The 20,000-nt window shown below is 35.0% G+C and overlaps 1 protein-coding gene across 7 annotated transcripts in view; it reads right to left on the bottom strand.

Annotated features, from left to right (window-relative positions):
- Positions 1–20,000, bottom strand: part of dcaf6 (ddb1 and cul4 associated factor 6) — a 53,900-nt gene that overhangs the window by 23,262 nt on the left and 10,638 nt on the right. For all 7 annotated transcript variants that reach the window (XM_056465577.1, XM_056465576.1, XM_056465575.1 and 4 more), the window contains exons 3-10: positions 19,704–19,796; positions 18,650–18,835; positions 16,736–16,849; positions 12,865–13,000; positions 10,974–11,185; positions 2,955–3,048; positions 1,045–1,161; positions 550–912 (exon numbers count right to left, since the gene is read on the bottom strand). In XM_056465577.1, the coding sequence (XP_056321552.1) occupies positions 550–912; positions 1,045–1,161; positions 2,955–3,048; positions 10,974–11,185; positions 12,865–13,000; positions 16,736–16,849; positions 18,650–18,835; positions 19,704–19,796 (1,315 nt within the window). The remainder of the gene's footprint in view (positions 1–549; positions 913–1,044; positions 1,162–2,954; positions 3,049–10,973; positions 11,186–12,864; positions 13,001–16,735; positions 16,850–18,649; positions 18,836–19,703; positions 19,797–20,000) is intronic.

The raw sequence follows: 20,000 nt of genomic DNA on the forward strand, positions 1-20,000 counted from the left end.
TTGTGAAAACGTGTTGCTCTGCGATATTGTCGAATTTTAACGCTGAGTGTTGACTATTATGGAGATCAATGTATGGAGACGCATGGGCTGAGGAAGGTGCCTTTTTGTTTTATTAAGTTTTCTCATGTTTTGTGGTTAGAAGAGAGGTAAGTGAATGTTGTATAATTTATTTTATTTTATGTGCAGGTAGGAGGGTTTAAAACTTAGTTGTTGAGATTTTTTGTTTGTTATTTTGTCTTTACCTCCACAAAATTTCTCCTTTAAAGTTAATTGTCAAATAAATTAGACTTTACATTATTTCTTTGGTCAATTGTCTTTGTTGTGGTTTTCTTTTGAATGGGAGATGAGACTCCAGGCTCCTCATTAATTTTAGAGGTGTCCTATTTAATTTAATTTAATTGTATTTATTGTTACGGGTCTGGCTTGCTTTGTGGAGCCGTGCAAAGTTTAGATAACGTAACAACATTTAGACCCTTATGTGCAAGTAAACACACTCATTGTCTCATATACACAGTAGAATAGCAAGTTTCATCAAGTCTGTTATCTTACCAGATAAAGCTGCCTCTCTAGATGCAGTGGGCGTGGCTGAGGGAGTGGGCGTGGTCGAGGGAGTGGGCGTGACTTCACCCTGGCTCTTCTGCCCAGTGTCTGGCGAGGAGAGCAGAGAGGAGGAGGTGGCGCTTTCCATGGAGGAGGAGCTGGAGGGGGGAGGAGCCGTCACAGTGGAGGAGGAGCCTGAGGAGGATGAAGAGACTGACTTCGGGAGAGGCTCTGATGGTGGAGCAGGAGGTGTAGGGAGAGGATTTATGGTGGGCGTCTCCTGCTCCATCGCTCCTTCAGCTGCCATGCCAGAGGACTCCTGTGCCTGAGCGGTTGTCTCTGAGCTCGTGCCTTCTGCTTGAGCTGCTATACCTGGAGGCAAAGCATCAATCCATAAGGTTCATTTTTAGCATTCACTTACAAAAAAACTGAGTAACCAAGTAAGTTGCTTTGGATAAAAGCATAATGCCAAATGCATAATTGTAATAAATGTAAATCTTGTACCTCTGGGTCGAGTTTGTGGACGAGCTCTGCTGCTCTGAGCCTCGCTGGCCTCCTCAAACCATCGAGACAACATGTCTGACATCCTCTGCATGAGTGAAACATTCGGACTCTGCTCTCCTGCAAAGACAACAAACCTCTTTATAATCAATCTCAAACCAAATCAGAATCTCAAATGTTTCTTCTAAAAAAAGCAGCTGCACTAAGACCCTACTCTTCTTCAGCTTTTTGAGATCGAGGAAACATACTGAAAAGCAGTGAAGTGAAGCAATCTGCAGATTAAATCCCTGTGAAAAGCTAACAAGCTCCCCTTAGACAGGCTGAGTGCTGTTGATATTCATGGCTGGAGGTACTGAGAGAGATTAAAGATGCACTGAGAGGCACTGGAGACTCAGATCATTAAAAACATGGAGGAGAAAAGATGCGCAGACAACAGTTCTGCTCATGGAGGAGTCAGCTGGAGATGAAGCGGAGGAGCACATGAGTTATGGTAAATCAGGAACAGCAGAGGTGCTACAATAGTCCTCGGAGATATTCTTCAGCAATGAAGCAATGAAAATAAAATACAATTTAATTAAATAAAATGTAATTAAATGATTACTGTTGTTGCGTAATAAAATAAAATAAATGATTATTTATTAAATATGAAAGTTATGAAGAGACTTTGAAACAAATTGTGTTTTTGTTGATTACTGTTGCATAATAAAATCAAATAAAATAATTATTATTTATTAAACATGAAAATTATAATCAGACTTGGAAATAAATTGTGTTTTTGGTGATTATTGTTGTATAATAAAATCAAATAAAACATTTATTAAATCTAAAAATTATAATGTGACTGAGACAAATTGTGTTTTGGTGTTTATTGCTGTAAATAATATAAAATAATTATTTATTAAACATGATAATTATAATCAGACTTTGAAACAAATTGTGTTTTTGGTAATTATTGTTGTAAATAAAATAAATTTAAATAAAATAATTATTTATTAAATATAAAAGTTATACGAGACTGAAACAAATTGTGTTTTGGTGATTATTGTAGTGTAATAAAATAAAATAAAAAGAATTATTTAATAAACATGATAATTATAATTAGACGTGCAAACAAATTATGTTTTTGGTGATTATTGTAATAAAATAAAAAAAGTATTTTGGGTTAATTTTTTATGAGATTTTAAAAACTAAAATATTGTAATAAAAATACTTGTTTTAATATCTATAATAAAAATGTTGTTTTGATCTTGAGTTTTTTTTTGATCTTGAGTTTTTTAATTGTTTTCTGTGATTACAGTGATCAAATTTGCAGTGCTTTACTATAAAGCGCCACAATATAGGAATTAAACATTGTGTGGAACAATTTACAATAAGAATTTTATATCATGTCGACCCCTAAAAAAATAAAGTCATTTACACATTACCATCTGAAAAGTTTTCATAAGTTTAACCCACAGATCATTTATTATTTCTGGCAAGAACAAAAACTGCATATCTGTGAATTTCCTTCACTCACCCTCCATTTTTTCAAACCTTTATGAGTTTCCTTTTTCTAATGAACAAAGAAGAAGATATTTTGAAGAATTCTCAAAACTTGTGACATCTTTAGCAGGAAAAAATTAATAAATGTTGAACAATATTGTTGGAAACCAGTAGCCATTGACATCCATATTCATTTTTTTTTCCTACTAAATGTTTCCAGCGTTCTTTAAAATATCCTCTTTTTGTGTTCAGCAGAAGAAAGAAACTCATATAGGTTTGCAACCACTTGAGGCAGAGTACAGTAAATGAAGATTAAACTTGAATTTTTTGGTGAACTATCCCTTTAATCTGCAGTCACCCAACAAGTGTGTTTGTTAACAGAGTGCTATGCGTTTATTCAGGGCATGTCAGTGTGTTCTATCTCCTCTTACCATCGCGCTCTCTCTCGCTCTCAGGCCGGGCTCTGGGTCCCGTGTCTGACCAGTCTCCTCTCAGACGCAGGCGCTTGACCGGGGGCTGCCTCAGCTGTGGAAACACACATCAACAGACTGTCAGTCACAGTCAAAACGCTCTCAGACACCCTAAAAATAACACGCTCTACTCTGCGTCACTTCACAAACATCTAGACCGGCACGTTTGCAGGAAGTATGAACCACAATTGAGGGTTTGGTCTTACCTACAATGTGAAAGTCAACATCATGGACTAAAAGTGAACCTCATACGATTACAATATTAAGCACACTTTAACCAGAGCTCAAAATAAAAAGATTACGTTCTAGCTAAACAACTATCTTTATGTCACCCACATTACACATTATTTCTTAATAATTTTGTTGTGGTTCTGTATTTATTTTTGTGTGCGTCTATATAGTTTGTATTAATGTTCATTTTCATTCATTTTCCTTTGCTTACTCACTTACTCATCAGGGGTCGCCACAGCGGAATGAACCGCCAACTAATCCAGCATATGTTTTACACAGCGGATGCCCTTCCAGCTGCAACCCAATACTGGGAAACACCCATACACTCTTTATTTAATTCACCTACAGTGCATGTCTTTGGACTGTGGGGGAACCAGAAGCACCCAGAGGAAACCGAAGCAAACACAGGGAACTCCACACAGAAATGCCAACTGACCCAGCCCGTACTCAAACCAGCGACCTTCTTGCTGTGAGGTGACATTGCTAACCACTGAGCCAATGTGCTACCCTAATTTTCATTTTAGTTTTTATTATTTTTATTTAGTTTAAGCTATTTTAGTTTTAAGATTTAACTTTGAAAATGAGAGATTTGTTCATATTTTTTTTCGGCTTTTGTTTATTGTTTTTTTCAAGTAACGAAAATCATATGAGTTTTACAGTTTTGGTTTTAGTGAACAACAATACGCTTGTTCTTTACATCAATAATTATTATTTTATTAATTTTAGCATAAGAAAGTATGCAAATATGTAACCACCTCTTCAAAACTTTGACTCAGTCTTTAAAATTAATTAGACTTCATTTAAATGGTGCGAAACTTTTGTGAAAGACTAATTGGCATCTAAAAACAAAAAATGAGGGCCTAATTTGAAAATATCACAAAATTGTAATTTACAATTGTAAAAATGAATTAACATGGGTAATAAGGTCAAATAGAAACATATATTTTATATAATATTTGATCTAATAATTATTATATATAGTTTTTTCATCTAATAATTTTTTTTACCAATTTTTGGTGATCTTTTTTATGTAGTATAACATAATTTCTTCAAAATGCTAAATATTACAAACATTAAAATACATTTTTTTTTTCCCAAGTGTCCAGTCACTGACAGTTGTCTTTTTATATTTCACTGATTATTACTTAGTTGTTACTGTTAGTTGTTTACTGTGGTATTTCAAAAGAAACAAGGAGATAAAGTCAGAATTTAATTTAGGGCTCTCTGTATCCAACAATAGGTCCTTGGACTGAAAAAAAAAAAAGTTCTTGATGGCTGATAGGATAAACCACTGAGGCCACCTTATCACGTGCTTCACACTCACACTTTTACCATCTCAGTCAGTCAGGATGCTCTATTCTGGGTGTGAGAGAGCTTTAACAAGACAAGCACCGGCTAGAACACATCCACACAGACCAAACAAAGCACATCAGAGACCAATGAGCTCACGCTAAAAATAATCTAATAATGAGCACTGCAGCTTCTCTGCACTTCACGCAGCTATTCTGCTTTTACTCAGTTAAGATTTAGGAGAGGACAGCAGAATCTGATATGGGGCTTGTGGTGTTAATACAGAGTGCTGATTATTTTAAGTAAAACTTGAAATACTCAGACTAGCTCGGTTACAAAACCATCAGATTTTTAAATTTGATTTCATTCATAATAAAAAATATGGTCACACTTTACAATAAGGTTTCATTGGTTAATGTATTTACTAACAGCCTACTTGTAGCTTCATTTGCACTCTTCAGAAACCTATGAGCGACGTCACAGATACTACATCCATATCTTTTACAGTCTATGTGTGGAACTCTGCATTTTTTTATTCATTCACTCATTTTCCTTTTGGCTTAGTCCCTTAATTCATCAGGGGTCGCCACAGCGGAATGAACCACCATTTTTTATACAGTGTGTATTTAGAATTATTCTTTTTTAATAACCTTTTTAAACAGGACACTAATGTAGATAACCAATAGCAAGCCTCCCGATCTAATAACTAGTCTATGGAAGCTCCAACATCTCCCTTTCGTACAAATAAACCAGAATAATGTCCTCAATATTTTTGACACTGCATTGGCTCAACATTCGCTTGGTTGCAAAGATTTATTGAAGTCAACAGGGGCTCCTTCACTCTCGCTGGCAGTCATTGTGCACTGGGTGCTCTATTTCTAGAACTCTGCGTGTGTCTGCTCCTCTATTTGGAAAAGAATGTGATCGCGGGGGATCCGGACACAGCTGATCACACCGTGCAACAGCTGAGCGGTGACCCAGCACATTTCACCACTACAATCCCAACAACAACATCGAAGGAGTCTGTAGACCGATAACTTGGATCAAAAGAACAAACCTGTTTATTTGTATATCCAGTAATAAACCTTGATGACATATTAAAGGACTCTATTTGAGGATGATAGTGCCCAAATGACTCATTTGAATGCATATTTTTAATTGTATACTTGGCACTATTCTTATTCTAACTACTAGGGTTTTGCCCATTATTCAGCTAGATGTTTGTAATTGTTTAGAATGTAACAACATTCAGTATAATCATTTCCTTTACATATTTTAATAAGTACAAGTCAGATTAAATATACAGTGTATTATTTACTTAAATATGTTATGCTGCATAACTATGGAACCTTATTTCACCCATAAATTGGATTTTATTTCCATGAAAGATAGTCACTTAAATATTATCCTTGCTATGTACATTAACTTGTAACTTTGAATTTTTAAATTTGAATTTGCCTTGGACACCAATTAAAATAATTGCTGCTCTTTTGAACTTTCCATTCAACAAAAAATAATACAAATAAATAAATCACAAGTCATAATATTTATAGCAAATCAGCATATTAGAATGACTTTTGATACCGAAGACTAGTAATGACTATTGTAAACTCTGCTTTGTTTTCTAATTGCTTTTAATACATCCTACATTACTGCAAATTTGCAAGCCAATAATTGCAACCTTGATAAGCTTACGAGAGAGAGAGAGAGAGAGAGAGAGAGAGAGAGAGAGGAGAAAAAAACATGTTGAAAATATGTTGCATCATGCCTGTTTAGTACACAGTGTACCAATCACGAAGTTTGTCTGAGTTTGTTTGCCATTTTCTCCTTAAAGGGACAGTTCGCCCCAAACTGACAATTTGCTTTTCATTAACAGCCCATCCAGTATGTTCTCTTCAGTTAGGGTTCTCACTTTTTCATAAACAGTGATTTTCTCTTCAGTGGTTGGACTTTCAGCAGTGAAAATTAAATCACACTGAACTGAACTAAGCTGAACCTAAACTCTGAAAACTGGACTGTCAGTTTCAATTTACTAGAACTTCTGTTAAGCTGCTTTGACACAATCTACATTGTAAAAGCGCTATAGAAATAAAGATGAATTGAATAAACAGCTAATTCAAGGATACGCATGTAACGGCATAAAATTATTAAGAGTAATGATGATGTGTCATTTTCAATCATTTTAACAGTAAGGTTTAAAGAACTTTAGTCAAATTACTTGAATTCTAAAGTGAAATATTTAAAGCAGTTTTGACAAAATGTGCATTATTTATAGTTTTTGTACAAGATTTAAATTTAGGATTTATAAATTAAGAACATTTTCACGTTTATTTTTTCATTCTGTTTTCGACAGCAGCATGACAATTGTTGAAATAACAACAAAAAATGTCAAATTGAATTCAGGCTATTTTAAGGACTTATGTTTATTTTAAGAACATTCCAGGCCTTGAATCCAAATGTCTGTATTATCAAGAAGCATGGGAACCCTGTCAGTAGAATGTTGATGAAGATTTTTAAGATAAAAGGACCACAAGTTCTTATTGACTTAAAAAATGCAAAAGATCAGTTATCGGCAAAAAACTAATTTACAGACAAAAGAATATGAACATGTGACCCCTATTTGTGTCAATTCTATGAATCAGCAAGGAAGACCGTTTCAGTAATAAACCTTAATTATCGTTCTGCAGAAGATAAGTCACATATATTTTGGATGCCCTAACAACACATTTTCCTTTTGGGGTGAACTATTCCTTTTCAATACGCATATTTTCATTAAAAAATACTTTGACAAATATATCTAAAACGAGGCAATCATGCCTTGCTATTACACAATTCTGCTTACAAAATAAATAAATCTTTCATATAGCTTCTAAGATAAAATTCCCTGTTGCAAATTTTCATTCGTCGGCCAGAATCCTTCTTAAAGCAGGAATAAAAATGCAGCAGAATCTTTTGATCCATCCTCTCACACTCCTCTATAAACTAATTTCAAACTGCATCACTGAAGCGCGGTACAGCTGAGGATTACACCGAGTGCCTGAGACAAGAGCGCAGAGAACTTCAAAAGTCCTTTATTTAGGTTTCGCCTTGGGCAAGAGCAGACTAACAGCACACACTTGCCCCCAGACCAGTCACTCTTGACTTTCAGATGCCTGGCTCCATTTCCATTAGGCCTCCACAACTTACGGAAATTTAAACTGAAAGTCTAATATGGTCTAGTGTGTATAACAAACAAGAAGGGTTGAGATTTGATTTTTATAAAAGCTTCAGAGTGCAGAAGTGGTACTCTAGTGTCTGTATTTAAGTGCATATTCATATACAGTTCACTTTATAGAGCAGGACATACTGTAAGGGTTTTCCAAAAAATATCTTATTTGCAGTTTATAATCTATAGCTGTCCTCCAATGTATCCAGTGCCTGATAAATAAAAATATTGTCTCTCAAATGAAAGAGTCAGCTCTGAATCGGCTTAACGAATCCTTATGTTTTAGTCTTACTATCGATCCATGTCGTCAACACGTTCAAAGTAACCATAAGTTTCTAAATCCCCACCTGCCACCGAATTACAAACACACTGTAATGGCCATTTCATTTCAGACACTGAATAAATAGGAAAATACTTGCTTAGCTAACCAATCAGAGCAGAGTTGACTTAGGGAAGAGAGAGGTTTACTAAACTTCATTCATTCATTACTTTTCTTCGGCTTATTCTCTATTTCAGAGGTCGCCACAGTGGAATGAACCGTCAACTATTCCGGCATATGTTTTTACGCTGCGGACGCCTTTCCAGCCACAACCCAGTACTGGGAAACACCTATACACACTCATTCACACACACTCCTACAATACAGCTAATTTAGTTCATTCAATTCACCTATAGCTCATGTCTTTGGACTGTGGGGAAAACCGGAGCACCTAGAGGAAACTCACACAAACACGGGGAGAACATGCAAACTCCACACAGATACGCTATGAGACCCAGCCGGGACTCAAACCAACAACCTTCTCGCTGTAAGATGACAGTGCTAACCACTGACCCTCTGTATCCTTTATAAATGAGGCACATGCACAAAACATGGACGAAGTGTGCGTACGTCACTTCCCCCACAAAAAAACTTGAGCTGGGGGCTGTAAGTAAACTCCAAGTAAACATATTTAAATGACTTAATTGGACCACTTTAAATCATCATATGAATAATAACGAATATGAATAAATAATCAATAATGTATGAATTAAAATGTATTCTGGTGTACGTTCACTTTTAGGAAGATTTCCACACAAATTTTTATAAATCAGACCACAGCTCTTTAAATAACTATTGTGTTTGTTTTGTTTATTCACAGAATGCACTACAGGTTCACATTTGTGAATACCAAACACCCCTACTAATGAAGATCACACAAGAACTAAAGGCCAAAGTATACTGAGGTTTTAATTTCAACTGCATGAAAATTATGCATGTAGGTATTTAGATGTATTATATGTTTGAGTGGGCAGAGCTAAATATCTCTTTTGGTATATGCTGCTACACTGACTGTTGTCATTTTAAGTACAGCATCATGGGTAATTAGTTTCTCTAAACGGATTGCACATTAAAACACAGTTGCTTTGAAAATACTTGCAGTTAATACAAACATATATGTATGTCATTAACAAGCTCACAACAGGCCTGCCTTTAAAGATTTAGCATTACTAAAAAATAATCAATTTCCCAGTGGAAAAATTAGTGTTTGTACTTCCAGAGCCTGACTGTTGTGCTCTATCCAATGGAGCATACTTGAAAGCTCCATACATTCGACTGTGCATGTACAGTACATTATAACAGATGTGAGTGATGCAATGCAATGCAACTAAAGACAAGTTTGTGACATTTTCTTTTAGTTTTTTTATGACATACTGCCAAAAAAAGAAAAAAAATTAAAATTAAGTGTAAACAGCCGTACTAGCAGAACATTTATTCATTCATGCATTTCTTACCTACAGTTTAATGAATACAATGAATATATAATATACTATACTATATAGTATGGGCACATTCAGATGCAGAAATATGTGCATTAAATAATTAATATTATATTTAATTATTGAAATATTTGAATACATATTTAAATAATTAAAAAACACTTCGGATTTAATATTATGGTGGTTTAATTAATCTTTTCATCACAAAAAAGGTAAAGCATTTAGTGTATTGTTGTGTATGTGGTTTGTATTTTTTGTTATGTAACACCGATCATAAAGGCTTCTGTGGCACTAGCTTTTCAGCAAAATGTTGCACATTCTAAGGTTTAACAATGTTGTTTTGGTCTCACGGCGTGAAAAAGACGAGATTTTTTTAGGTCTGGTCATTGGATTTAATTTATTCATTTCTTACCTACATTTTAATGAATATATAAACTACAATACTGTATAATATGGGCACATTCAGATGCAAAAATATGTGCATTAAATAATTTATTTATATTATATTTAATTATTGAAATATTTAAATACACATTTAAAAAATTAAAATACACTTCAGACTTAATATTTTGGTGAAGTTTAATTAATATTTATCACAAAAAAAGGTAAAGCATTTAGTGTATTGTTGTGTATGTGCTTTGTATTTTTTTATACGACACCGATCATAAAAGCTTCTGTGGCACTAGCTTTTCAGCAAAATGTTGCACATTCTAAGGCTTATCGATGCTGGTTTGGTCTCACGACGTAAAAAAGACGGGGGTTTTTTAGATCTAGCCATTGGATTTAATTAATTCATTTCTTACCTACAGTTTAATAAATACTATGAATATATATCTACTATACTGTATAGCATGGGCACATTCAGATGCAGAAATATGTGCATTAAATAATTAAATAAATATTTATATAATATAATTAAAAACACTTTAGACTTAATATTTTGGTGAAATTTAATTAATATTTTCAGCAAAAAAAAGATAAAGCATTTAGTATATTGTTGTGTATGTGCTTTGTATTTTTTTAAGTGACACCGATCATAAAAGCTTTCATGGCACTAGCTCTTCATGTTGCACATTCTAAGCTTTATCGATGCTGTTTTGGTCTCAGAATGTGAAAAAGACGTTTTTTAAGGTCTGGTCATTGGATTTAATTAACAGTTTCCCATGAATTATTCCACCGCTCTACTTCAAATCTCTTGTTTCACACCACAAATCCCCACTCTATTTTCACAGGGTGCTTTAAAGCTTTATTTTCCCTCCTTTTTTGACTGCTAATCCCATTTAGCATCTCACACTGAGGGAATGCTTCTGAACTAGAAAAACACAACCAGAAACTTAACTTCTTCAATACTTTATAATAATGTAAAGCATTTTGAATGAACTTAACAAAATTCAGTTAATGACAAACTGAAAAATACTGAAAGAAATGACCTCATGTGCACACCATAAGCTCTAAAACGAAAACAGCCACAGAACATCCTCCTGATATCTGCTTACCTCCTCTCTCCGCTCTTCAGAAGGGCCTTTGAGCTCTCTGGCTTGGTCATCTTTGGGGTCAAACAGGTAAATGTAGTCAGAGGAGTAACTGACAAGCACTTCCTGTCCATCTTCACTGTAACACAGAGAGGTGACGCGGCAGGATTTGGTGGACAGGTGCGCTGGGACGAAACGCACACACATACCGGTCGTCCCTCTGCCCATGTAGTTACCTTAGAAAAAAAGCACAAAACAAAAAAGGTCAACAAGATGAAACATGTAAAGCTGTGAGATTGTTTCTAGCTTAAAAGAGGAACTACAAATTCAGAGAATGTCAAGCCTACTTAAGAGGAACCTAAATATACAAGCTGTATTTATTTATTAGTTTTGAGAGCTTATAGTGGTCATTGAAACAGAACTCAAAATGTTAAATATAGCAGATCATCCAATCGCATGATACATGTTTGTTCCTCTTTAAACTTAAATAAAGAGCTGAAATGCATTCGGTTTACTGTAAAGTGTAAACATAATTGTACATTATTATAATAACAATAAAATATAAGATTAAAAATTTGACATTAGTATATAGCATAGACTGTAGAGGATATGGACGTAGTATCCATGACATCACCCACAGGTTTCTGAAAAGCGCAAACTAAGCTGCATCGCACAGACGCCTGCTAGCATTTTGCTTAGACTGCCTTTTCTTTGGGAGAAACTCTTAATACTTCATTACCTGCGACTCGTTTGTGTTCTGACCACATCTGCTTGGTTGTATTACTATACCAATAAAGTGTTCAGTCTTTTGAAAACACTGTTGTAATACACTGAGCCACTAAGCATTGTTTTTATGATGTTTTTCTACAGGAGGAAAATGTGAATTACTTCCAAATACTTCAAATATTGTCTATGTTAGTAAATGCAAGGCTATTTAAAAAATCCAGGCATAGCACTAGCACTGTATGACAACGTTTCACATGACTATCTGTCAGATTCTGGAGTGCATTACAGGTCTAAAGAAAATTATAAATGATAAATTATCTTAAATAAAACAAATACATTTATAGATATGATATATAAGTATATAATTTCACTCACCTGGGAAATGGAGGCCACTAGAATGGTTTGTGAACACAAATAAGTGCACACAGCATGCCATATTATCTAATAATTGTAGGAAATAATTCCAAAAGGCAATTGACTGTGTAAAGTCACATAAAACAAAACAAAAATACGATGTATATGCAGAGTTCAGTGGCTAATCAGCCGGAATCAGCGACCAGCGAGACCTAGCTGTCACTCAAGTGGCCACGCCCTTAATTATGCAGACTTAATATCACTTAATATAAACAAAACAGATGAGTTATAAAAAAAATCCACCCCCCTCACAGTTGTCATGAAGGGTAATATTAGCTATATGAACCAAAATCTTTCTTTGTACCAGGCTGTAAACACCATTTTAACATTGGGCTCAAAAGAAATTTGCTCTATTATGGAGCTAGAACTAGCGGAATTTTGATGAAGTGCAGTTTCAGTTACTTCTGTATTAGCTTCACAAGAGAGAGCAGGGGGTTGCCGCTTGGTATACAGTAAACATTAATAAATAAACATTAGTATACAATAAACAAAGATTCTAAAGATTCTAATAATTCTAAATAATTAATACAGTCCTAAAGGTACAATTATACAAAATAAATCAATCAATGTATGAATACAAAACAATAATGAGTAGAATTAATACACATTAAACTATACAGATATCTTCTTTATGTTTAAGGTTAGGGGTCTTCCTCATATTTTGGGATCTCAAAGACTCTCTCAGACATCTTGCAATTTCCAACCTCAAATGCTAAATATAGCAGATCATCACCTTTGAACTTAAATTAAGGGCTGAACGTAGATAATTTCTCACCCGTAGCTCTTGTTCCCAGCATTCTTCTGTCATAGATCCTCACAGAGCTATCTGAACAGCCCACAGCGAGATAGTAGGGGACCAGGGGGCAAATGGAGATTGAGGTAGCGGCTCTCCGGCAATTAATCAAAATGTCCTGATAAGGGATGGTAGAAAGAGAGAGAAGGAAATTGGAGAAAGAAAAAACAAAAGCATCAGTGAATCAAACATGGATTAACTAAAATGAATTCTTCTGTATAAAAGTATAAATCTTTTGTATAGGGATGCAACGATTCATCTGAGTCTTGATGCGATACGATTCATGATCCTAATCTCACAATTCACGATTTAGTTACGTTTTTTTCAACAAAAGTATTTAAAACAAACTTAAGGTGAAGAGCCCTTTCATTTTTTCTTAAATGCTGCACATTTTTGGCAAAATAATACATTTTCTGCTTGAACTAAATTGCTATTTTAAAAACAAATGAAAAAATACTAATATAAACTAAAGAAGACTCATTAATGTAAACAAACTAAAACACTGACTATGTGGGATTTTACATTTTTAAAAAGAAATATCAACATATCTATGTTTTCTGCCATAAGGTAAGATCTTTGCACATTTACAATATACTCACAATACAAATTTACAATGTCCCCTGCTGAAAAGAACACTGATAAAGTATCAGTGATGCACTTAAGGAGAGATAATCTTGAAATAATATAAATATTCAATAATAATAAGCAAATTATTAAAATATGCATAAACTAATTTGAAAAGGAGTGGGTAAAATAATCTAATACCTGGTTCTGTAACAGCACAGCTTTCTCTTTCAGTCTGAAAAAACATCTTCACACTTTTGCTATGAAACCACTGATGCACCATGTGATCTCCATAGCACTTAGTTGGAGCAAGCGAAGCTGCAAATCATCCGGTTCACATGTTTGGCTTATTAATAGTTTATTTGCGTATAGACGTCTGTGACAGTAGTTTTTCACTGTGCTGCATAATTTTCGTTGTGCTGTTAGTGTATGTAAACATCTTTTTGAAGTATTTGCACACAGTTTGTGTTATGTCTGGCGCACTTCACCAATGTCAATTTACTCTGCCGCCCCATCTATTGCTGGCACTGTTGTGCAGTTAAAGTGAGATTGCGCCTAGAAACACACAGTGCCCCCTCTGTCCAAAAAATGTATTGCGATTTGTTCAACATTTCAACCGGTTTAAAAAGTCACATATTTTAATTCGATTTTCAACTGCCGTAGGGTGAATCATTACTTTTGCAATACATGCAATAATATAGAGACATGGTAACATTTGTAAACGTTTTTGAAATACGTTTTTGCGCTTGTTTATTGAAAAGTACAATAAATTGTTGATTGTGAAATATTATAACACATTAAACTTCCTGTTTTCTGCATTGATACTGTATATATTACTGTTTATATCGCTTCTGGTGTGCGACCTGCTTTAGGTTGCTTATTGGTTCAGTTAACTGTCCAGTGTTGTGTGCGCTCTGCCACGGTGTACCTTTGTGCTCCACGCATTTGTGTTTTGACATGCTTATTTGGTTATTTATTTTACTGTGGTAATTTGAGTTTACTTGTTAAACTTTGTTGGCTTTAAGTAACTGCTTTGATGGTTGTTGTGTGATTCTGAGTGTTATGATATTCTTGTTAGGTTTGTTTTAGTTTAGCTGTGTTAAGCAGGTCGCACACCAGAAGCGCTACTTGGTGGCGCGCCGCGTAGCGCCACACAGCGCCATACATTTCAGAATTCTAAACATATGTTTCTATCAGGGTACACACACCAGCGCCGCAAGTCGGCGGCTGACCGCGGCGCCCAGCCACGACTCAGGACACTGTTCATTTCTCTGCCGCGCCACAGTGTGCCATCTGATTAGTTTCATGCTAAATATCATGCAAATGTCCGCGTCTGGTGTCTGATACTTTTAACTGTCATGTGCACGCCGTGTTGCGGCACCGAGCTGCACTTCCGGTGTGCGACCTGCTTTAGATTAGCTTGAGGGTTTTGCCATCTGTGTAATTTTGAGTTTTGTAGTTTAATTAGTCTAGATTGGGTGTCATGTGCACTGAAGATATCAGGTTTCATTTTCATTATTTATTTTTGTTGCCTAGTTTAGACATTATACTTAAGGATTGTTTTGTCATGTTAATTTCTTTGATTTGACTTACACTCATTGTTTTTGTTTAAAAAGAATCTTGTAAATGTTTATTTCTTTTTTCCAATATTACTTTGTTATATTGTTACATCTTTTGTTTAACCCATAGACTGTAAAAGATACCAACGTAGTATCAATGACATCACCCATAGGTTTCTGAAGAACGCAAAAGAAGATATACAAGTAGGCGTGGCCAACCGGCTCCATTTTGTTCGAGCGTCATCGCACCGACCGGGAGATACCAAACAAGGGCAAAGAGGTGGAGCATGAGTGGAGCTACAGACGCCTGCTAGCATTTTGCTTAAACGGGCTTTTCTTTACTTCATTACCTGCAACTCGTTTGTGTTCACATGTGCTTGGCTGTACACTATATCAATAAAGTGTTTAGACTTTTAAAAACACTGTTGTAATGCATCAGGCAACTAAGCATTGTTCTTATGACGTTTTTCTACAGGAGGAAAACGCGTTTTTTTCCAAATACTTCAACTATAGTCTGTGTTAGTAAATGCAAGGCTAAGTAAAAATTTCACTCACCTGGCAAAATGGAGGACACGTGAGTGGTTTGTGAGCACTATTAAGTGCACACAGCATGCCATATTATCAGATAATTGTAAGAAATAATTTCAAAAAGCAATTGACTGTGTAAAGCCACATCAAACAAAACAAAAATATTATGTATATGCAGAGTTCAGTGGCTAATCAGCCGGAATCAGCTGAGGTGAAGTGACTGCGACCAGCGAGGCCTAGCTGTCACTCAAGTGGCCACACCCTTAATTATGCAGACCTAATATAACTTAATATAAACGAATGAGTTATTAAAAATTCACCCCATCACAATTATCATGAAGGGTAATATTAGCTATATACACCCAAACCATCTTCTGTACCAGGCTGTAAACACATTTTTTTCTGGCCATTTTAACAGTGGGCTCAATAGAAATTTACTCTATTATGCAGCCAGGACTAGCGGAATTTTGATAAATTGCAGTTTCTGTTACTTCCATATTTGCTTCACAAGGGAGAGCGGGAGGCTGTCACTTGGTTTAAACCATTGAGAAAAAAATGCTTAAGTTCAGAATCGATTCCTGCCTCATACTACCTCATACATCTGTCGCACACATTACATTTGTCTCATCTAAATGCTACACCATCCCTTTTAAACATCATAAACTCAAAACAGCATGTAAAAGAATGAAAACCAGTTCTCTATGACCCTTCGCAAATTTTTCGCAGAAGATGGCATTAAAAAATAAAATAAAAAACATTCACGGTTAAAAAAAAATGATAGTATACATCCTGTCTAGTATAGTTCTGTCAACAACAACCAAATTCTCCTTGGTTCAAAATCTTCTAATCTTCTCTAATTTGACAGCTAAATTTCTAGTACTGACAGAACTTGAGCAATGATCTAAACAGCACTTTCAACTTCAAGCAGTGTGATGTTTCTTTCTCGCAAAACAAATGCCTTCTGATAGCAAAAACCTAAAGCAATCACGCCCTCAGGCTAAAACCACACACACACTCCGTGGGTTGACAAATGGAGGTTGTAAACTGCTTTCTCATCAGTGTATCTGAGGTGCAATAATAGTTCTACATCAGTGCTGTTCAGCATCTGTAATACTGTCTAGTACAGCACTATATGAAGAAATGTGCAGTCTTGAGGTGTATTTGTTGATGTATGCATTTGCTGCATGTTTAAGCCTTCTTACATCTTTACAGTCCTCCTTTGTACAGCTTGTCTTCATCCGCAAGTCAAACCACCTCACTGTACCATCTTCTCCACAGGACAAGAAGGTATAGGGGTCATTTGGCACCGTCATTATCTGTGGACGGAAACAGGAAGAGAGAAAAAAATGACATCAACTTTCACCTCGCTACAACGTCGAATGCAAACATAGACACTGCTTGTGTACAGGCACATTCAGAAGCCTGCAGTTTTATAATATATAGGTGATGTCTATGTGTACATGTTTTTCTGCAGCCTTTCAGATATTGTTCTTTAACAAGGTTGTGTTACATGGAAAATGTAAAAAATAATTATATTATAGATTTGAAAATTGCCAATAAATGTATTGAAAACGTTTATAAAACAGTTTATGCAAATAAGTCTTTTGAGGTTGTATTAGATCATAACATTAGTTGGAAACCTCAAATAAAATTGACAAAAAATGAAGCAATATTGTGTGTGTTATATAATACACCTAGTAGCCGATCACACAGAACGCACAGAACACCACACTGCTTTTCTTGTTGACAAGTAAAAAGGAAGCACTGTGCGCTTTTTATGTGGCTAGGCAATGACTGAATCAGCTGGGTATTGTGCGAGAGTGTTGCAGTTGAAATTGGTATAATTTTAATATTTAATAATATTGTAAAATTCAAGATTTGTGAAGTCATACAAGTCCAGATAACTCAAAACAGCAACCACAAGTCTCTTCTCTATCTTCAGTCTCCATAGTTGTCTTGACAACACAAACACTGCAGTTACCTCAACGCAAACTCCTCCTCTGCTTTTACTTGATTGGAGAATGAAACAGACGCGACTGATGCTCGGAGTTGACTTTTTTCGCGCGAGGCACAAAGCGCAGGGTGCATAAGCAGCGCGTAAAACCCTCCCAGTCATTAGTAAATCATTTAAAAAGCCGCATCTCAATGTAAAAAGCGCGCTCGGTGTGATCGGCCGTTATATTGTCATATGCCAATTACTGTGTAGACTCATTAATTCAATCATTTTCCTTCGGCTTAGTCCTTTATATCAGGGGTCGCCACAGTGGAATGAACAGTCAACTATTCCAGCATATGTTTTACGCAGCGGATGCCCTTCCAGCCTCTCATTCCCACACATACACTGCATACAATTTAGCTTACCTAATTCACTTATAACATGTCTTTGGACTGTTGAGGGACATTGAGTGGTTCGCATTGACATTTGTGATATGAGCATGAAAGACTGCACATATTTTTTATTTTTCTGTTTAACATCCATGTGCGAGCCAGTGTAAAATAAAATACAAATGCCTTTTTTAAAGAAACATGTTTTGTGAACACTTACACTGTCTGTTGGTGCTCTAGATTTGGCGGTTTCAAACAGATTATTTAATATTTTTGGTGCAAACATGCATTCACAATGGTACGAACCATTATCAAATGTATATTGAAATTATCTATTACTTTAATTATTGAGGTCACACTTTATTTTGATGGTCCGTTAGATTATTACATTAGATTATTGAATTAAAGTTACATTGCATCTACATAACAACTAATTCTCATTAGATTATAACTAGCTTGTTAGCTTGGAGTTAGGGTTGGGGTTAGGGTTAGTGTAAGTTGACATGTACTTGCAAAGTTTCTTATAGACAGTGTAATGTCTTTTTAGCAGCAGTATCAACAAATATTAAACAGACAGTCTACTAATACTCAAATGGAAAATCAAAATAAAGTGTCACCATTATTAATATTATATAAGATACAGATGAGAGCAAACTATTTCTTAACTATTAAAGGGTAGAGCACCCCCCCCCCCTACATCTTGTCTGATCAGTGGGGATCAAGAGTTAATTAGGCGGTAATGACACAAATTTACATTTTGGGTGAACCATCCCTTTAAATGACGCTCGTACCTCATAAGCAGTGCCATAGTGGCAGGTGAACTGGCACTGTCTGTTGATTTCTTGGCTCTTCTCTGTGTGTGTGTAGAAAATGATGCCGTCTCCTGAGCAGGACACAATCTGTTGATCGTTAGTGTGGGGCATGAACTTTGCACTGAAGATGTTGGCCCGATGTCCTGAACGAATAGTCGTCTTGACCTGAGGACAAAAGCATGATCGTTTTTAAATCAGTGAGGAGAATTTCATTAAATAAGCCACTGATTATCATACAGTAGGTTTGATTGAATCAAGCTTTTACTTTTTTTTTTTTTACATTATCCTCATTCAGTGCATCAACGTTTAGATCATTGTTTTAGAAAGTTCATGCTGAATACTACAGATGATAATTATTTTCATGTTATGATCATCTTATACACTACAAACAGCATCTGTTAGAAAATATCATGTTCTCTTAATGGAAAGCATATAAAATATGAATTATTTAGATTTAGATTACTCGCTAATATTATATAGATACTACTACACTTGCAGCTTTATTACACATTCTGAAATATATTTACTTATTTGCTGATATAAAAGTACATGTTTGCAGCAATAATGAAAGAAATTACAGTAATTTAGGTCTGTATAAAATTAAATAATCTATTAGAACTCCCAATTTGTGCTTTTATCTATATAGCTTGTATAAGAAAATCTGGCAGATAAACAACATTTTAAAAAATAAATACTGCAAAATAAACTTGTTAGATTATTTTCTAGAAAATTGTGGCAAACACAGAAGATAGTCAGCTTAGATACTAAAATCTATCATAAATATCCCAAATTACAGCAGTGTTTTAAAATTATTACTTAATTTTTACATGTTTATGTTTTTTGTTTGTATTAGATGAAGGTATATAACAATAAATAAAATACTGATACCAATATATTAAATAAATAATAATCTAAAATGCAGTAATCTGGTACTGATTCGATGATTCAAAGTAATCCAATATATCCAATACTGCTTAAATAACATGTAATGCAAAAGTAAAGTTTAGTCGTTGCACTTTTGTCTGTAACTTACCTTTCTGTTGTAAGGGTTTGTGATAACCAAGTTAGTGTCATCTGAACCTGATAAGATGTACTCTCCAGTGTCGTTCCAGGATATGGTGTTAACCTTGAGGGAAAAAAAACAGAAGCTGATGTGAACAAAGTTAATTGACAAGCAAATTTCTTAAAATGTGCCATTGTTTAGCTTACTCTATCAAATACTTGATCACAAATTAACATTCTGTCAACATATTTAATGCCCACCTTGGGATATTATCTAATGTTTGAGAACACCAAGAATCCTAAAATGAGCATAAAAGCTAATGTGTTC

The sequence above is a fragment of the Danio aesculapii genome, chromosome 9 (genome assembly GCF_903798145.1).
Source record: "Danio aesculapii chromosome 9, fDanAes4.1, whole genome shotgun sequence".
Taxonomy (NCBI): domain Eukaryota; kingdom Metazoa; phylum Chordata; class Actinopteri; order Cypriniformes; family Danionidae; genus Danio; species Danio aesculapii.